Source organism: Quercus robur, chromosome 2 (assembly GCF_932294415.1).
Source record: "Quercus robur chromosome 2, dhQueRobu3.1, whole genome shotgun sequence".
NCBI classification, from domain to species: Eukaryota; Viridiplantae; Streptophyta; class Magnoliopsida; order Fagales; family Fagaceae; genus Quercus; species Quercus robur.
This window is the reverse complement of record NC_065535.1, coordinates 11,673,137-11,693,173: the sequence shown is the minus strand read 5'-3', so window position 1 is coordinate 11,693,173 and position 20,037 is coordinate 11,673,137. Positions and strand designations below refer to the sequence as shown.

Genomic DNA, 20,037 nt, shown 5'->3' with positions numbered 1-20,037 from the left:
ACTAAATTATGTTAGTTTAAATTAATTAAAATTTCCCTCCTCTTCTACTGTATTATTTAAATTATTAAAAAAAATTAATTAGAATTCACGAGTCTTTGTAGATAAAAAAAATCTCAATTCCAAATTAAAATGATTTTATGGATCCGTTTGAATACAACTTATTTTGCTGAAAACTGAAAACACTATAGTAAAATAATTTTTAAATATATAAAAAATTACTGTTCATCCTTTTTTACTATTCATATGTCTTGGTGTACTATTCATGTCCCATGAACAGTGTACCAGGCGCTAATCTAAAAAAAAAGAAAAAAAAAAAGAGAAAACTCGCAAACGCACAAATGTGAACGTAGAAACGTGGATCCAAACTCCACCTATATCATCTAAACAAATAAAACTAGTTTCGTCACATGCACAAAGAGGTTTTTTTTTGGTTTAATGTCATAATTTTCCATTCATCTCAATTTGAGACATTTCTCCATTTTATCCAATTAAACCACACACATATTGATTTTTATTTTGGACATAGAAAATACATTCATTAAAATGAAAAAAAAAATAAAAGAAAAAAAATACAAAACAGATGTGAAGAGAAAACAACAAACACCAATATAAATAAATAAATCATTAAAATGAAAAAAAGGGAGTACATTAAAAATGACATTTTTTTAATAATTCAAAAATAAAGAAGAAGAGATTTGAAAAAATTAAAACAAAAACCAAAAAAAAAAAAAAAAAAAACACTAAATTGAAAATTATGGTGTAGGCAAGAGTTGAATCACAGATTTCTTATTTAATTATAAAAAACTTTACCAATTGAGCTAACTGGATCCCACAAGATAATTTTTTATTTCCTATTAATTAAGTATTAGCCTCATTACATGCACTTCGCATATGCGATGAGACTTTTTTTTTTTTTTTTTTGAGTTTAATGTAATTTTTCAATTTGAATTTTTCTATTATTAGTGAGAATACACAAGAAGTGATTTTTAAGAAACTAAAATTTAGAATTTGAAATAGAGTAAACTGTTGGGTTTAGTGTGTGCTAATTTTTAGGAAAAAAAAATGTATCAAATGTGCGTGAGATATATTGAAATAGAGAGTATGCTAATTTTTAGGAAAAAAATTTCTCCGGTAGTTTTTTTTTTCTTCTGAATTTTGTTGAATTACAATTTTAACCTTATTTTATATTTTTTAAGAATAAGGATTATCTAGTTAAATTAGGGGTATTTTTGACATTTCTGAAATTATAACTAACTTTATGAATCCTCTTAATATATAAACTATAAAGATTAATATATAAAGATAATATAGTGTCCTATTTTACTTACTTTAAAAATGCCTATTATCTAATCTCAAAAAACAAAACAAAATATATTGCCTAATTGAAAGTGATTTATCAATAAACAAAAAATTAAAAACATAACGCTTAATTGAAAATTTTAAAATTACCTATCAAACTCCACTTTCAAAGAAAATAAAAACTCACATCAAATATCTGATTATTTCCTCGAGTGTATGCAATCCCCCATCCTACACGTACTAGGTTATTACAAGGAGGAATTTAATGGGAGTAGCTCCAAAATGAATCCATAATCTTATAAATATCATGAGGCCTTAGAACCACTAAGTCAACCCTTGGGGAATTACTACCTTCTAATTCAATTGCTAAACATACTGCGCATCTACAACTAAAGCTGCAACTATATTAGGATCACATTTGGGAATGAGCTTGGTCCAAATTTTCTAGCTCTTTCCCCCATGACTCCTCAACAACAAAGTAAACCAAGTGTCATTGATCTGTAGTCGCATCAAAGTCAAGTTTTATGTAACTAAAGGGAGGTTTAACCCAACCATGTTACTTCACAAAACCTGTTACTATTATTAGTGGCCATCTTAGGAGAATAGGAATTATAAGCCATATGAAGTTGTCAAATTAACCCATCCATAGTCAAGGAGTTCCGTTGTCGAGAGAATCTAGCAAAATTATCAATACAACACAGGTTACTATCAAATTATCAATACCTTTACCTAAATGCTCTGTAGGTTGGTTAATAATTCCAAAGAATTGACTGAAAAGGCATCTGAATTAAAACCACATTTGGATTTGAAACAAAGGCCTTTGCAATTGGACTCCTCCTTTTGTGCTGGATTATTAGACACCTTTTAAATAGAAGAAAAGTAGAATCTTCCATTACTCCACAAAGGGGGCAATCTATGTTTAAGACTTTCCTATGCTGGGCCAACTTTACCTTTTAAAGGATAAAACTAAAACTAAAACTAAAACACCAACTACAATTCTCCACAGAAATATTTTTCATCCAGGTTCAATCTTTATAGAAGACACAATCACACAAATATTGAATCTCCCTTCTAAAACGACGCTTCCACAGGAGCCAATAGGCTTATTTTACAGCAAAGGAACTTTCTATCTCCCACCCATATCACACAATCCTCTGGTGGTAAGAACGGCAAGGGATGATTGAGAATTTCTTCTTTAGAACTTTCATCATTCATCCAATAGATCTTCCCTGTCTCAAATTTTATCATTTGAATTTATTAGATTAACAACCATATGGGGTTGTATTGAAAATCTTCATCTTTGGGGTTCAGGGTTCGGTTTGAACCCATCAAGCCCAGGGATCCAGCAATACCCTAATATTCAAAAATACATATGCTTTTGTTAATGATAGATTTGCAGCTCTCTATCCCCCTCCAAATCCAGCATGTTGAACCAACCTGTAAACCCTCTGCTGCACCTAGGTACACAGTTTGTTGAGATCCGTAGCTACCAACCATCATATCAATAGTACTGAATATTAGGGGTAAATGTCATTCAATCATCAGTCAAGCTATTCTCCAAAAAAAAAATAATCAGTTAGGCTCCTATTGAATATATGACCACAAAAGTAAAACTGAATCATGTCGCTGCTACAAAATTAACAGCATTTCCAGTATTACTGTCATGTAGAATATAAGGGGCATATGAACGTCAACAGACATAGGAAGAAGCTTTCACGTGTTTCCCCCTGTATGGTTTTTCCCACCCCACCTTCTAATGATCAATTTCTCTACACAACAATCTCAATGAATCAGTAACCAATTTGAAAATCTAGAATAAAGCACGAACGCCATACAAGTAATATATTATTGAGGAAAAGAAATGCATATGCTTGAACAATCATGCCATTAGCCGCAACAAACTATCCATCTGCCATTCATAAAAGGACATCGTACAGGGCCAGAGAGCCAACAAATACCCAAAAGATCATTATAAAAGAAAAAAATATCTTCATCTTATAAAAGAAACATAAGTGAAGCTGTCTGTCTCCTCTCTCTCTCTCTGTGCGTATCTCACTGCCAGTCGTGCAAAATGTAACTACCAGGGCCCATCAATGATGATCCTTAGCTTCTGCCTTCTTATGTGCGTTTGCCTTTGTCTTTGCCTTTGCCTGGTAACAAAGGGGCAAAAATAATTAATTCCTTTGAGTTTTGACTGCCATATATTAAACGATACTTGAAGAAATTTTAATTTCTTTGATTTATCTCCAACATCAAAATTTTATATTAGTATAAAAGCAAGAAAGGCAGCAGATGGGGTGGGGGAATAAATAAATAAATGTATATATAAATAAAGACAAAAATATTTTCAAATAAAAATATAGAACACAAAGTAAACAAATGCTTTCAGAAACAGACTAGATCTGCTTTGAAATGGGAAAAAAATATTTCTATTCTACTTCACCACACTAGTGTATATTAGTAAGCTCCCAGCTTTTTGATGTCGCTTCAACCACTAAATTTGAGCATGCTTAGCAATTAAAATGACAAGATAGTGGTGGCTCTTTCTTGAAATAATGCCTCAATATGCATTCTATCAACACAGCATTATTATTAAAAATAAAAAAGAGATCTCCACAGCCCCAAAACATATCCTCAATGAACAGACTTCTTGTCTTTCTCATCTTTTTCTTCCCTTCCTAATGATCTGACTAACTCAGCTAGGTATCCACAATCTTTCCTAGTTGAATTACCTACACATCACAACTAATCAACACTGAATCTTTTTATCATCTAAAAGGCAGTACAAGTGCAAGCATGGTGACTCCAACTACAACTTTCAAACCCACCCATAACAATAGGGCAGAGGCCAATTGCTCAGCTGATCCTAGCATATGGACCTCCACTCTTGGATCACCCATTCCCATATCCTTTAAAATTTCTACTCTAGTAATTGGTTCATCTTTAATTAGAGTTTACTTTGATGGTCATCATCCACTCAGATTTTGACAATGTACACATTCTTGATCTTGATAAATGATCAAATTGAGCACCAAAAAGAACTGCAGATTTTTATTTTTATTTTTTTGGATAAGTTCTGAAAATTTTATTGAAAAAAAACCACCCATGTACACACCGGGGGTGAACTCAGGGAGCAGCACAATCAATTTCTTAGAACTTCAGAAAAATCATTAAGTGGGCTGTGTGTGATATGTTGATTGTAGTGCATCATAGCAAAAGGAATGGTGACGTGGAAGACCATGTTTATTGGCAATTAAAGTGTTTTAGTAAGTGGGAATTCACACTAGCCAGTTGGATTTATCCAAACACCAAACTCTTGAAAGTTATGGGACTAAGCAAGCCCTGCAATCCTGCATCCAATCCCCTTTTTTTTATAAGTAATGCTCATATTTTTTGTAATGTTTTGGGTTTGTTGCCCCATACAAAGGGAAGTCATAACTGATGTGTTATTACCTATTTCACTTATTAATAACAAAATATGAAGCACAAATACATCAAAATAGCCATTGTACCCATACCTAATGGAGGCATTTGGTTCACCGTGATGTGCCCTTAATGTGGTGCACATTACGGTAATGTGACATTAAGGTGTTTGGTTCACTTAGTTTTTTCTAACATTAAGGTAATGTAAGATCACAAAATATACTATATCACCTTAATCACACCACCTTCTTAAATGGAGGTGATCTTACATTACTTATGGGTGGGAGATAATAATTTAATGAAATGACAAAATTGCCCATAGTAATAAATTATATTTACAAAATTGCCCATAAATATTTTCAAACCCTAGCATCCTCTATCATCAAACCCAGCCCCTCTTTCTCTCTCTCTCTGTCTGTCTGTCTGTCTCTCTCTCTCTCTCTCTCTTTCTCTCTCTCTCTTCAAATCAATTTCTGTCTCTCTCTCTCTTTGGATCAAGTTCTAGCCGATGAAGATGAAGATGGAGACTTCACTGGAGGAGGCAGCGTTGATGAAGACGAAGACTACATTGTCATCTCTGATTTTCTATGGGGTTTGAAGCCGAAATCAGTGGGGTTAATAGTCCCTGAACCAAACACACCGATCTTCCTAGGGTTGACGATGTGGGACCTGAAGAAGCTAGGGTTTGAGGAGAGAGAGGCTTGTTCCATTGAAGGATTTATTCCTGGCTTGATTTCGTGTGGAGTTTTTCTTCTTGAAAATCTTGATATGTTGTTTGGTTGGTGAGAAAGTCCGAGAAAAGAGAAATTGTGGAAGAAATTTGTTTGTTTGTTTTTTTTAAAATTTTTGAGTTGTTTGTATGGAGTTTTTCTTCTAGAAAATCTTTATTTTCTGCGTGGTTGTGATATGGTGGAGTTTGATCGTTTGGTTGGTGAGAAAGTCCAAGAAAGTAGAACTGAAAAAAAAAAAAATTGTGATATAAATATATTGTAAATTTGAGTTGTTTGGTTAATGAGAAAGTGAAGGAAAATTTTGTTCAAATATTTTATGAATTTTTATTTAAAAGAATGTTATTTAATTATTTAAATGGACAATTCTGGAAATTCATTGTAAAATTGTAATGGCATTCTAACAGTACATTGGTAATGTAATTAACCAGCCAAACATTGTAATGTTGGATTCCATTAATCACATTACATGAATCTAGGATTACAATAATGTAACATTGCACTTGGTGTAGCATCAAGCGAACCAAACACCCCCAATATGTATTTGTATCACATATGTTGGAATCAATAAGATTTTTTTTTCATGGATACGACAAGGATACTTCTTAAGAAAAAAAGGTTTTAAATGTAAAATTCAAGATATAGTGTCTTAGAAAGTTAGAAACTTGAAAAATTCTAAATTTCTATGAATATCCAATATGGATAATGGTGGATGTGCTCTTTTGTTTTATTTTTGGTAAGTTACACACACAATTCAGGGGGAAAAATTTTAATTTAAGAAAAGTAACACACACACCCTGTAGGTCTTGGCCACACAAACTTACCCTCTATCCCTTTATTAAAGTAGGAGGAAGTCCCATTTGAGCTAGAGCTCATTGATGATCATGTTTTCTTCCACTTTAAATAACTCCCAAATCAATTTTATCATTGCTATTCATCCTTTAACCTAACACACACAAACCAACCTATTGAATCTGAGAATATCAAAATTAGACATATCAACATATCTGTATTATATAATATATCAGTACATAGTTAACAAATAACGAGCGCTCTAAGAGTTTATGATACATAATAGGCATGACCATCTTGACCCTTAATTTAGTGAGTAATACAGCTTGTAAGGATGCTTGCCTAAGGCAGTTCCCCCTTTATGAAAAAATTTATAGTAAATTACTACAGGCATCAATATACAGATTCTTATGCTCTAAAGACAAAACAATCTATATCTATAGCTCATAAAAAGCAAATCGAGCTCCCCAAGAGACTTCAAAATAACCTTGCTTCCTAATTTTCTTTAATTCACCAAAGCTTTAATTTTTCTTAAGATAATTTTTAAATAAAAATGAATCTTTCCAACATAAAGCAACCTAACTTCGGCAAGGCATATCCTAGCTGACTAAAGTTATCTAAAAGAATATTTTTTGATAAGTAAGATTAAATTTCATTAAAAAGAAGACATCATTCCAAACTTAGAAACAAAGGTCTAATTGTTCCTTCACATAGTAATGTGGCTCGAGTTATGGTCCGCAAATAATCACACATTCAATAATACGAAACAAAGTAGATATTCTTCGAGCAGCATTTTATTGCAATCTCTATAATGAACGGATACGTAGACGGGTACAGCTTTGATGTGTTCTGAAATGTGATTTGTTGTGAAGAAATCTTAAATTACAATCATACTTGGTATACTTTTTGTCTTTCAATGGAATAATCCAAGAAGAGCAAAGGAATTAAAACCATTTACACATTTGCAACAATTAGCAATAAAATAAATATTCATCCAAAGAAAAAAAAAATGAAATAAATAATTAAGAAGTGGATCTAAGGTAGAAAGAGTGGACAAGTAAGTACCTTGAGAACCTTAAGCTTGATGCCTCCATAAACAACACCAAAAGTGAAAGCAGAAGCACGCGCCACCTACAAACACAAAAGAAATCACACTTTGAATATCGAAATTAAAATTTTTTTTTTTTATTAAAAAAAAAAAAAAAAGGTCAGTGAAATTGAACAGAGAAATTGATAAAGAAGTAGGTACCAGGGCGAGAGTGCTAGCGCCAGAATAAGGGCCTGGAGGTGGAGTCATGATCGGTAATGGCTAGAAGTTGCAATTGTCCAAACTGCCTAAACCCTAATCCAGATCACTCACACCTCCTGATTTGTGGACTGCTCTTTTCTTTCGGTTTTTAAATCTATTTTGTGTTTTATAAAAACATTTCGGGTCGGGTCGGGTTGAAAACCAAATTAGAACCCAGGTTCGGCCCATGAAATGCCAAACCCAACAAAAAAAACCAACTTATATAACCCAACTTGACACGAAAAAAAGATTAACTGAACAACCGACATCGTCCAAAACGGTGGAGATCAGAAAGGAAAATTGGAGAGCGAAAATGGGAGCGTCGAGTTCGACTGAGCAGAAGGTATCGAGTGAACAACGAGAGTTGGAATCCATAGCAGCTTCTACGGGAGCTCTTCCTATGCTGAAGAAAGCTTTTTCCAAGCTTGCAGATCCTCAATCTAATGCACTTCCTCTCAATGCTCTCCAGGTACCATTCAATAACCCAATTTTTTTATTTTTAAAATTACCAGAAACCCCATTTTTTCAATTCATTTCCATATCGTATGCCTCAATCATATAAATATATATTATTATTTTTAATGCTTGCAAAATTTCAAAATTGTAAAAAAAGATCAATTGTAATGTCATCAATTAATTATTTAAATTCAAGTTTTTATAGTTTAAAATAATGCATAAAATATGAGTTTATGAATTGAATAGTAAATAATATCTAATTGGCATACATGTTAATATCGTCCAGTACATGTAATCCAACAATGAGATTTTTAAAATATGAATTCATAACAAGTTATTTGGTGGTGTAATTTGAACTCAATTCTATATATATATATATATATATTAACTCAAATCGTAGAATAATGGTTAAATGATTAAATTTATCGTTTGCAAATTGCTTAAGTTATTGTGACAAGTGATAATTTATCAGGGGATCAGAGCAAATGATCTGGGTTTGAACTCTTCCTCCGAAGTTAAAATCCCATTAAATTTACCATCTTCTGACAACTTAAGGTTTAAATGAATTCTGTTTCCGCTCTACATCCCATTTTAAAATTCCATTAAATTCTCCATTTTCAAACATCTTAAGCTTTTGGACAAATGGTAATTAATTATCAACAATGAATGCCAAAATGATATATTCACACAGCAACCAAGCAGATAATTTGGGTTAGTGCAAAGTACTGATGTGCATTTTGTTAGTTAATATGTGTGTGTGTTAATTAGTAGGTGAGACTTAGTACTTGTTTTATATTTCAAACATAAATTTTACGTTCTAACAAATAAAATCTGCGTGTTACAGCAATGTTTCCACATAAATTATAAAAGCCCAGTATGTGAAGCACCCACCAAGATGCCCAGTTCATTTCCTTTGTTATTGGAAAATCTGGGTTCATCCATCGTTGACCTCTTTCTTGTTACCCAAAAAGGGGGACTAAATTGGGTTGAGTTTGTGAGAGGTTATAATAAGTGCTGTGGAAGAATGTCAGCATCAATGTCATTTAATACATTGTTCAGACTGTATGCTGCAACAGTGACAAAAGCAGGTCTTCCTTTGAAGATGGAGTTTGAATCTGATGATGTTGATTGTAAGATAAGCGGTTCGCTTTTGGCCAACGATGTTACTATGCTTCTTTGGATGTGTTGGACTATGTTGTGGGATTATAGAACTTTGAGAAATTCGAAAGCAAAAGGAAAAGAAAATCTTTGTCTCCCGGATGTTAGTCATCTTGTATTATCAGCAGTCACATCATGTGCTGAAGTTGCCAGTGACTTGAATGCGTGGGATTGTGATGTCTCAGTCTTGGAAGTTGAACTTCCCATGGGAAAGTTTCTTACATGGGCCTTTAAAGCAATGCCGAGCCTCCCAGATTGCTTTACACAATTTGTCCATGCAAGACTTCAAAACGTTCTCATTTCAGAGGTATTAAATTGCTTTCTTTGAATCTGAAAATCATTGAACTTTATGATTCCATGTCATCCAAATTTCATCATCACATTGTCTTGCATCTATCAGCAGTAGCATTGCTTATATGATGATTTGCTTACTATGCATGTACATGAACAATGTGAACTTTGTAGCTAAACTAATGGGTAACAGCTTTATGCTTTCACATATTATATGATATTGTGACTGTCACTTTCATTCTTTTTAATAATCCTCTTCAACCTTCATAAATACTGCCCAATATTTAATTTGTTGTGAGACGTCAATTCAATCAAGCAGTTTACACAATTACCAAAAAAAATTTAAAGGAAAAATTCATTATATTAGCAAGCTTTCTTCAGCATGATGATTATGGAAAAATATATATTTCATTTGGTTGAAAGGAATCTTTGTACCAATGGTTTTTCTTTCAGGATGAATCGACATCTTCGAGTTCATCACTAGGAAATATGTCCTCAACGAAGTCATGCAATTCTAATCTTTTAACCTGTGGAAGGGCATGGGCAATTTCCCTCACATTGAGAAGTGCCATAAGTGAAGAGATCTTGCAATTATGCTTTCCAAGCGATGGTGATGGAATGGATGGAAAACTTCTTTATCAGTTTGTCATCTTAAACGTTGATCTTTTATTGATTAAACTATTCTATTATATCTTGTGCTAGTTCCTGCTTGACACTGTTGATGGTCATTAGATTCTTTAAAAACGGGTGGATGTTCCATATGAGAAATTAAATTTCTTTTAAAAATTTTAGTTGACTGTTGCCTGAGGTGATACGTCGTCTACCATTTAGCTTCCAGATTCTGTCAAATATGCAGAGTTCTGTCCAATTGAAATTGGAATTGATAGATACATGAAATTTTTTGTTAGTTTCATCCTTATAGGACTTCACTTTTTTATTTTTTGCTTATCGTAGGAATATGTGGCTGGCAACAGCAAACAGCCACCAGCCTAGTTATGCTGACAACCAAGTTTAAATTTAGAATAGAGTTTTAGCAGTGGCTTCTTAAATTTCGATCATTATTGCTTATGATGCCCCACATAATGGAAGCCTTTTGCATTGGATACAACATTTATTGTTGATGATGCATATTTCAATATCATATTCATGCATTCTTCATTTTGTGGCTACAACTTTCACAGAAAATTGTCTATTCTATTTTAGAAACCTATATGTTTGGAATGCAGGCATCATGTGGTTTGAAAATAATCTTATTGTTTTCTTTTATGAACTTCATTTCAAATGGGTGATGATAAAATTGTTAAGTTGACTAGGATATCTTACTTCGTACTTTTTTGGACACAAATGCATATGTAAAATTGCTTGACTAGCCGTTATTTTCTATGACTTTGTAGGTCATCCCTTCACGGGAGAGGCTTAAATAGATTCTGGTCTAATATTGGAGGATACAAAGGTCCATTGCTAATGTTGGTGTCTGCAAGTAAAGAAGATGCTCATGGGGGTAGCACCAATGTTAAAAAATGGATCATTGGTGCACTTACAGAGAATGGTTTTGAAAATAAGGATCTGTTCTATGGAAGCTCAGGAAGTCTATATGCTATAAGTCCTGTCTTCCATGTGTTTCCGTCTGCTGGTATATAACATAGGTCCATTTCCTTTCTAGTATTTAGCTAGAAAAATTGAGCAAGTCCAATGACATATGTAATCATTGACAGGGAAAGAAAAGAACTTTGTGTATAGCCACTTGCATCCTACTGGTAAAGTATATGAACGACAACATAAGCCTGTCGGAATTGCATTTGGAGGAACTATGGGAAATGAGAGAGTCTTTGTCGATGAAGATTTTGCTAGAGTTACTATTCGCCATCATGCCACTGACAAAACTTACCAACCTGGTTCCCTCTTCCCAGATCAGGTACAATTGTAAGGTTTGAAAGTTTTGAGACCAATTTATCAATGGATTCAAATGCTGGTTTTTAAGTTATTACAGAAAAAGCTCTGGATCTAAAATTGTCAAGTTTTGTCTGTTATTTCTCACATTTTAATAATAATAAAATAAAATAATATATATATGAAGAATTGTTTTAGTTTTTCATATGTCATTTACATTATTTACACTATGTCTGACTTAAATACTGTTCCCCCCCCCCCCCCCCCCCCAAAAAAAAAAATCAACTCGAATTGATGTTTCAAGAAAATAGACTACTTAATGTAATTAGTTTTGATTTCTGATCTGATATTTTCTTTCTTGACTTATGAGATAAAACTAAAAGTATCCATCATGCATATTATAAAGGTTACATTGGAATTCATTAAGAAATGTGGTCTCCAATACTATGCAATCTATGCATTGGCAAGACCATCTTATACCCCCGTCAAAGCTTCACCATGTATTTACAAATGGTCAATTAATGTATTTCAGGGGTTCCTACCTGTTGAAGCTTTGATTTCGGAAATTGAAGTTTGGGGATTAGGTGGGAAAGCAGCTAAGGAAGTGCAGAGTTCATACAAGAAGAGAGAGGAGCTTTTCACAGTGCAAAGACGAAAGGTAATCTGCCTAGATCAGATTAAGGCATCTTGTATGCTTTTGAATTTTGCATTTGAAATTTAGGTATAGATGACATAAATCTTATGTTTATTCACTCCTCTTGCAGGTTGACTTGAAAACATTTGGAAGTTGGGATGAATCGCCTGAAAAGATGATGATGGACATGATCTCTGATCCCAACGCAGTTCGGCGAGAAGATCGTTAAGACTGTATAGATTTAAGATAGTACAAATGCATATTATACTTTTGCTGCTCAGATGTAGTAGTATTTAGAAAGTGTAAATTATGCAAATGACTCTTTGAGAGTCTTGTTAGGCTGGGAAGTTGCTGTAAAGAAAACTACAGAGGCGTAAAAGTGACCAAAAATTTGAAGCTTTTCTACATATGGCAATCTTCTCGATACATAGTCTACCGCTGCAACCGTGCTGTATTGTGCTTATATCAATTGGCATTGTATAGCTAAATAGAATTTTTGGAAACAAATAGCTATTATTTATCATGTTGGAAGACCAAGGTAGCTCCGTGGTACAGAGTAGAAATGGCTAACAATAACAACCAAGAAACCACGTAGTACTCTTTGTGAAAGAGGGTAGATGATATTGGCAAGTTCACACCGTTTTTGAACTCATGATTTCATCTTCAGCCTTTTATTACGAGAGAAAAAAATGCCATTAAGATGGGCTCATTTGCATAGGGTAGTTCATATTGCATACTCTAAATAGGACTCAAATTGGCCGTGATAAATGTAGGTCTCAGTTCAGGCTTAAAGATCTGTCTAAGGCAGATATTTCGACTCTTATTCAGTATGGCCATCAACTTGTATCAACTGATTCAATTCCAATGCAAATTTCTTGTATTTGAGGAGGGGGGGGGGGGGGGGGGGGGGGGGGGGGGAACATATTTTTGGCATGAGAGACGCTGAGAAATTATTTACCCTTCTAGGACAACCACCACGTTAGCAATACCTAATAGTCTACTTACTCAATATTATTATGTTATGAGTGACAACTTATTCACTCTACTGGAAGGACCACATCAACAATATCTAGTGGTCTTTCCATTCAATAAAATTGTGCCATGTGTGACAATTTATTGAGTCAAATCCTAGTCACCATCGCAATTATAAGAATTTTTTTTTTAAATGTATGATTGGGTTACTGATTAGGATTTGACTCAACAAACCATTACACATGGCACAATATTCTTGAGTAAGAGGAATACTATACATTATTGATATGGTCCTCAGGTAGAGTGAATAATTTCTCGAAAGATACCAGCAACAAAACTTATTCATAAGAATTTTTTTTTTTGAGGGGGTCGTAAGAATTAATTTAGACCTTGAAAACCAACAACAATATAACACGTTCAAAGACACTCACTACTATCAGGAACAACCACCAAACAATCAGGGGGGGAAAATACAGTAACAACTGTACTATTCTATATAGTGCCGGGGTACTAGAATTTTATCCCTTTTGTAAAGAAATATTTTACCTATTACGCAAAAGTAGAAGGGACTAGGGAGTCAAAATAAAAACTTCCTCTCAACTCAACCGTAAGAGATGCAAATTCCTTGCTTGGTTGATACTTGGGAAGGCTATGCCAAAGTAGCATATATGGAAGAGATTACATTTTCAAAGATGTTAAAGCTGGCATTTTTCTTTCTTTTTTTTTGGCTAAAACCAACAATTTTTTTTTTTTAAATGAAGAACTTGCAACTAACATTACAATATCAAGGCTTTAAATAATTTTTTATTTTTTTAAACATTACAATATCTAAAAAAGCAATTTTATTACAAAAACCATTGATTGGGAGAACCAGCTTAATATTGCAAGCCATCCCGAAGGAAAAGTATTGGTCCTTCGCTATCTTGTGTCAATATATAAATTCAAATTGATGGATGGGAAATGCAGACTAGCTTTTCTTTGTTATCTAGTATAGGCATTTTTCAAGGAAGAACTTTTAATGTGCCCATACCGTGCCCTAATTATGCACACAACTCTTTCTTTTATGACCATAAGAGGATGAATCGAAGGAGCAAAAAGACTTCCAAACATCCACAACTCATACAGCGAGGATTCAATTAAATCACAGTGATTCACCCGATGCATCCATGGTGAAGCAGAACAAACATGCTAGCAGCACAAACCAAAAGAATAGTTCAACATCATGTCTGACATGGCATTTTCTTTCCAAAAATGAAATGTTCTGTGAAGCAAAATCTGACTACCCACCATCCATAATGATCCCAAGCTTATATGTATATCAGATAAGATACATTTATTGCTTCTTCTCTTCTGCTTTCCTCGGCTGAAAGAAAGGGGACATTTGTAGCATTAGAACATATAACTAATCATTAATGTTCTTGCAAGCCATGAGCAGAAACAGCATCCAGTCTCATGAATTACCAAATGAGAATTCTCACTTACCCACAAACACAACATGCACACAGCAACAAGAGAAACAAAGGTCTACCCTATGCTATCTAAAGCTATACATGTGCTGCAGATGCAAGAGGCCACAGAACCACCAATCAGAATTCACATAACCACACAACAAAGCAGCATATAGACCATGATATCTCCAACATAGTAGTATGCATTTTCTGCTTATTCATGGGATTATGGTTTTGCCATTCAATAAGCATCCAACACAGCCCATAGCCTTCAGTTAATGGTGATTCTAATTCCTAACATCCACAAAAGATTCTAATAGCAACTTGTAGAGGATTACATAATTTCTATAATCATCAAAGGATCTTGTAGAGGATTAAATAATTTCTACAATCATCAGAAGATATGATAAATAAAAAGATTGCAATCATTTGATGTGAGGACTTGGTTAGATATGTGTATCTTTTTTAATTTAGTTTGACAAACATGTATGTTTTTATATGCAGTGTTCATTTGCATGCAAGAGGACAACAGCTAGTAAAATGGATTAGGAGAATAACAACCATGTATGGGTTGTTATGTCAAAAATGAATAATACCCTCATTGCTCTGCATATGGATTCTTCTGGAAAATGTCCGAAACTGTTGCTGATGATCATCATGTCCTCACATGTCTGTGATGTCAATCAAATCTAAGTATCCTACAAATAGTTGGTGCTGTGCTTTTTAAATATTGCATTAGGTGAGAGGTTTAGCTGATTGCATGTCTTTTCCTGCCTGTATCCTGGGTAAACTTCTATCTAGGTTAAAGAGGAAGGAAGGAGTTGGAAAAACAGAAAGTTGTGTTTGAATTTAATGTCAATTATAATTATGTTCTGCAATTTGGGAGTTGCATGTCCAAAACCCTAGTTAAGGCATGGTTCATGAGAGCCACAATACATCCTCAAAATGCTAGAGTTCTACTTAAGAGGATTGACGCGGTACACACCCCACCACATGTTAAATACTTTAGGTGGTTTTTTCAGCCACGATTTAAGGAGGGATGACATTTAGCTAAGACTTTCAGGGCATTGCATGTGAAGAGAGTCCAACCCATCATTTGAAAAAATGCCTGAGCCAAACTGAATGGTATATCACATACCATTAGATGAAAGAAACTTATACTTTTCTGTTATCTTAGTAACAATAACAGACTTTGAAAGATTATTCTGATATGAATCAATCTTAGTATTAGTTACATCTGCCTAGAAAGATTATCAGCAGATTAATTAAAAGTCTTCAATTCTATAGTTTGATTGATCCAATAGTAAATTACTGAATTACTGAATGATGTAAAGGAAACAAATGTCACCCATGGGTATTTAGAGGTTTAGTTAAACAAATTAATACGCAAATTTTCCCTACTAAGAGAAAATTATTTGTTTTTTCCATGTAAAAGCAGGCATCAGTCCCTGGCCATTGTACAACCGCCAAGAAATTTTATTTTAAAGATCAATTGGAACTTTTGAACATCAATGTTTGATCAATCCCTTATATTCTTTATTGCTATTGGACGGTATAAGGAAATAATGGGCAATCAAGAGATAAAGGGAAATATAAGGTTCGAATTCCTAAGGAAGTTTTGATATCAGTGAAAAAATAAATAAAAAGATAGAAATCCCATTTAGAGATGCCAGGAAGTCCCTGGCCATTTAAGATCATCCTCTTCATAAAAAACCATAAAGTATAAAACTAAAAATTAAGCAAGCATCTCAACACAGCCTATAGAATTAATGGTAAACCAAGCATAAAACAATTACTAGCTCTCTTTACTGACAAAACCTTATCTTGATGAAACTAATAAATCACCTTTTTTATTGTACTTTGTTGCAACTTAGTGGTGTTTTAATGTGGCACAATTCTACCAATCAAGCAATAGGTATCTGATACTTTGAAAATGACATATGCAGCCAATGATATTTTAGTTTGTATGTATAAACCAATAATTCTTCTCTTGTAGGTCCATGAACAAAAAGCATGGTTAAGAAGGTCCATGGCCCATGGCTTGGTGTTGCATAAAAATCATGCTTGCTCTTCATACTATAATATGCTGCATAAGGTTGTTCTAAGATGCAGAAGTCATTAATATGCGTAGGCCAGAGATTGGGTTCTACACTGCTACCCAAATTCAGCAAAGCAGTGTACGATTAGCGAGTGCCATTTTTATTTTATTTTTTTGTTTAAACAGTGGTCTTTTTATGTTATTTTTAGATAGGACATTTTCTTCAATGAACTACTTAGGAGGATTCTGCTTCTACATTAGGTTAATAACAAGATTGGACTAGGAAAAAGTAAATGAAGAAATAGTTGGAATTATTATTGTGATTGAATTAGAAAATTAATAAAAACAAATGAAATGATATTCAAGCTGTTCTTTTGATTTATTCTATTATAAGGAAATGATTTGACGCTAAAAGAACCTAACTATCCCTGATATATGCTCTATTTTACTCAATCTAGAAGTTCTTTTGACATCATAAGTATAATTTACTTCATAATATATAGACCATGTGGTTATAGGATTTAAGTCATAAGATGGCACTAAATAGGGATAGCAACAAGTATGTCATAATTAAATGTTCTTACTTCTTAGTATCCATTAGAACATTGCTGTACTTGGCAAGCTGAGGAAGTGTTAAAGATGATGGAGATTAATCTTAAAAGTGGATGGATATTCCAAAAGTGTTGTAATGTGCTAAGCATTACATTTTGCTTATATGCTTAGGTTTACTGGGTTTTTGGTTTCTTATGGCTGTTTGATCTATACCACAATCCACACACATTTCAGTTGCTTTTTTCTATTCTAAATATTCTGCCAAGTTTTCCACTTTCTTATTATATGTTTAATCATTTTTCAACTTCAATTATCCTACAATTTTCTATTCTGATCATCCGCCACTGTGGGTAGAACCTTATGATCCTTGCCTTATTTCATCAGCTTAGTCGCACACTTTCACAATTCTCTATATTGCCTACTTTTGGCTATCTAGAAAAAGAAAGAAAATGATTTTGCGTACAAGGAGAATACATCAAAAAGAACAAAAAAAAGGACCTCTATTACATAAAAATCTGCGAGCTTCTCATTCAAACTTGCACAATTTATTTCAGGGACATAGAGTATATTTCCGTTATTATAGTTTTTTAGAAAACTAGCCTGCATATAGATTTGATTCGTTTTATCTTTTGACTAATGTTTTGTATATACCTGTAGTAGCTCAATTAGTGGGGAGTTCAGAAAGTGAGTTTGAAAAATCCTAGAGATCTTATGGTTATTAGAACAACTAAGATTTTGGTACCTCCACATTTATCACTACTCAACTGATATGCCAATACATCCTAATACTCAAGCAACGGCTTCTCATAAAATTATAACAGATACTCAGGTCAGACAGGACCAGTTCATGCAAAATTGATCAGTCATTCCTATGGAAACAAGTGATCAATAATACTAATTCAACATGATATATAATATAAATGTGTCTACAGTTTCTGTAAGCTGTACTTTCCAAACCATTTGGGATCAGGTAATAGCACGCATTTTTATTACCTTCTTATTAGAATGATGAAACTTACGACTTCGTAATCACTTTGAGCTAAATGTATTTTAGTCTACCACACACAAACAGATACGGGTTTGCGATTATTTAACAAATAAAAGTAACGCACACCAAGTATTCGACGAAATGCCTCAACCAAAACCCACATCAAAAACCCAGAAACGAAACACAACCCATTAATCGGAAAACACAATTACGCACCTTGGTGCCAGGCGCGTGCTGGCGGAGCTCCTCTTCGGGGATAAAAACAGGCCAAGTCTCACCAGCTTCACGGAACATTTGCTCGGTCTCGAGGGACTGACCCTTATCGAGAATCATAGTCCTTATGGTCTGGGCCGGTGTGGATGTGGCGTCGTAAACCTCTTCGACTCCGTTGACGAAAGTGACGGTGATTTGAGGAGGGTGGTCGTCGGTTCTGCGTTTGACTTGGATTTGGCAAGCAGGGTTGGACTCTTTGGCCTTGGGAGCGTTGCACTGTGCCAAGAATTCCATGCACGAGGCTGTGCGTGGGTCCAAGGCATTGAACTCGATCCGAACTCTTGATAGGAACTTCAGCATTCTTACTCAACACTCACACTCTCCCCTCCTCAAGATTTTCTTGAAAGTAAGATTCTTAGCGAAAAACGGCTCTGTACTCTGTATGTTGTAACTTGTAAAGTTGTAAATGGTTTTGTTGAGAAGAAGAAAACTGACCGAATAGAACTTTGTTGCAAATATTCACTGTGAAGTAAAACATTTCGGCCTCTTTTGTCACGGCGCGGGGATAGCTCAGTTGGGAGAGCGTCAGACTGAAGATCTGAAGGTCGCGTGTTCGATCCACGCTCACCGCAACGGTTTTATGCTTTTTTTAATTTTTTTGGCTATAGTTGGTTTTTTTTTTTTTTTTTTTTTGAACTTTTTAGTCCCACATCGAAAACTTAAAGAGAATTGCAAAGATTTATAAAACTTACTCTTGCAAAGAAGCCAACACCAGCACCACGAGACGATGTGATTGGGCCGTTAGCTTTGCATTATGCATCGCCAGGCCCAGGAAAGTCCCCGGGCCTCTTTCTGCAGAGATGCAGACTTGGAAACGAGTTACACTTCGGGACTGTGAATTCATTCGCTTAGTGCGAGGGGCTGAGACACGTGTGGAGCCCATGAATTCCCGCCGAAGTAATTTGGCCAATATTACACAGTTATTCACATGGTCCCACTGTGGACTAACTGAACGGGGCTTACGCTCTCGTGGTCCACCCCTTTTTTCCTCTCTTTTTTCTGGGCACTGGGACTCAAAATCAGTGTGAAAGTTCAGATAGAGAAAATGAAAGAAGTTAGAATAGAAATTCAAAGTTGGCATCTGAAACTTTCAAAGAAAGAAGTAAAGAGAAGTTTTGAACTGCAAAATGCCAACTTTGAAGCACTTTGCGTGGAGGAGGTGCTGCCAAGTGCTAACGCATTCTTGGAAGTTGAGCACCTTCATTTTATATTAATACTCTTTACTTTTCTTTATTTGCTTTATTGGTCTGTCCTCCCACCGGAACAAGAGACTCCTTGGTTAGGAAAAAATATCCTAGATATAATAATGGGTTAAAAATTTAGGACTATCATACTTTAAAAAAAAAAAACTGAATATTTATTTTTTTTATTTTTATTTTTTTTTATCTTGTGAAAGTTATGATAGGAAAAATACATAGATTTTTATATTTATTTGGACTATTTTGGTTAAATTTTCAATTTTATTTATATTTAAAATAATTATTATATTAATTATGACACCCTCACAGTCCGACCTTAAAAATCTTAAACCTCTCCTTTGTACAGTTCTTTAAATGGTTCAGGTTTGAAAACTATAATCTTTCCATGGGAGGTTTCCAACATATTTTTCATAGTTAATAAATCATATCATCTTTCATTCTAATTCTTTATCCCCTTGGGATGACTCATTCATCTGATAAAAAAATAATTGTTTAGATCATTTGAATACTATATGAGCCCAATTAATATTGTTATCTGAAAAGAATGTTGCTCTTGTTGATAATTCTTTTGCTAATCTACTGCTATAGTATATGATAATTCGGCACAA

At 34.1% G+C, this 20,037-nt stretch overlaps 3 protein-coding genes and 1 non-coding gene across 6 annotated transcripts; 2 read left to right on the top strand and 2 right to left on the bottom strand.

Annotated features, from left to right (window-relative positions):
- Positions 1-3,186: 3,186 nt before the first annotated feature.
- On the bottom strand, positions 3,187-7,659 carry LOC126712368 (uncharacterized). Of its 2 annotated transcripts, none has more exons than XM_050411672.1 (3): positions 7,492-7,659; positions 7,308-7,373; positions 3,187-3,449 (listed from the first exon to the last, which is right to left on the bottom strand). In XM_050411672.1, exons 1-3 carry the CDS (start codon positions 7,537-7,539, stop codon positions 3,390-3,392), a joined length of 174 nt encoding a protein of 57 aa, XP_050267629.1. In that variant the 5' UTR covers positions 7,540-7,659; the 3' UTR covers positions 3,187-3,389. The 2 variants fall into 2 exon arrangements, with proteins under 2 accessions (XP_050267629.1, XP_050267630.1); XM_050411673.1 differs by having other exon boundaries at positions 3,187-3,443.
- Positions 7,660-7,775: 116 nt separating this feature from the next.
- LOC126712367 (uncharacterized) lies at positions 7,776-12,366 on the top strand. Its single transcript, XM_050411671.1, has 7 exons — positions 7,776-7,999; positions 8,831-9,451; positions 9,889-10,076; positions 10,830-11,068; positions 11,151-11,350; positions 11,858-11,983; positions 12,090-12,366. Exons 1-7 carry the CDS (start codon positions 7,844-7,846, stop codon positions 12,186-12,188), a joined length of 1,629 nt encoding a protein of 542 aa, XP_050267628.1. The 5' UTR covers positions 7,776-7,843; the 3' UTR covers positions 12,189-12,366.
- A 1,674-nt stretch (positions 12,367-14,040) lies between these two features.
- Positions 14,041-18,793, bottom strand: LOC126712366 (uncharacterized). 2 transcript variants are annotated; one of them, XM_050411670.1, is made up of 3 exons: positions 18,174-18,793; positions 14,219-14,294; positions 14,041-14,119 (listed from the first exon to the last, which is right to left on the bottom strand). In XM_050411670.1, the coding sequence occupies exons 1-2, from the start codon at positions 18,528-18,530 to the stop codon at positions 14,265-14,267; spliced, it is 387 nt and encodes a 128-aa protein (XP_050267627.1). In that variant the 5' UTR covers positions 18,531-18,793; the 3' UTR covers positions 14,041-14,119; positions 14,219-14,264. The 2 variants fall into 2 exon arrangements, with proteins under 2 accessions (XP_050267627.1, XP_050267626.1); XM_050411669.1 differs by having other exon boundaries at positions 14,041-14,294; positions 18,174-18,791.
- TRNAF-GAA (transfer RNA phenylalanine (anticodon GAA)) lies at positions 18,730-18,802 on the top strand. The gene has a single exon. It is a non-coding gene; the product is annotated as a tRNA-Phe (tRNA).
- Positions 18,803-20,037: the final 1,235 nt, after the last annotated feature.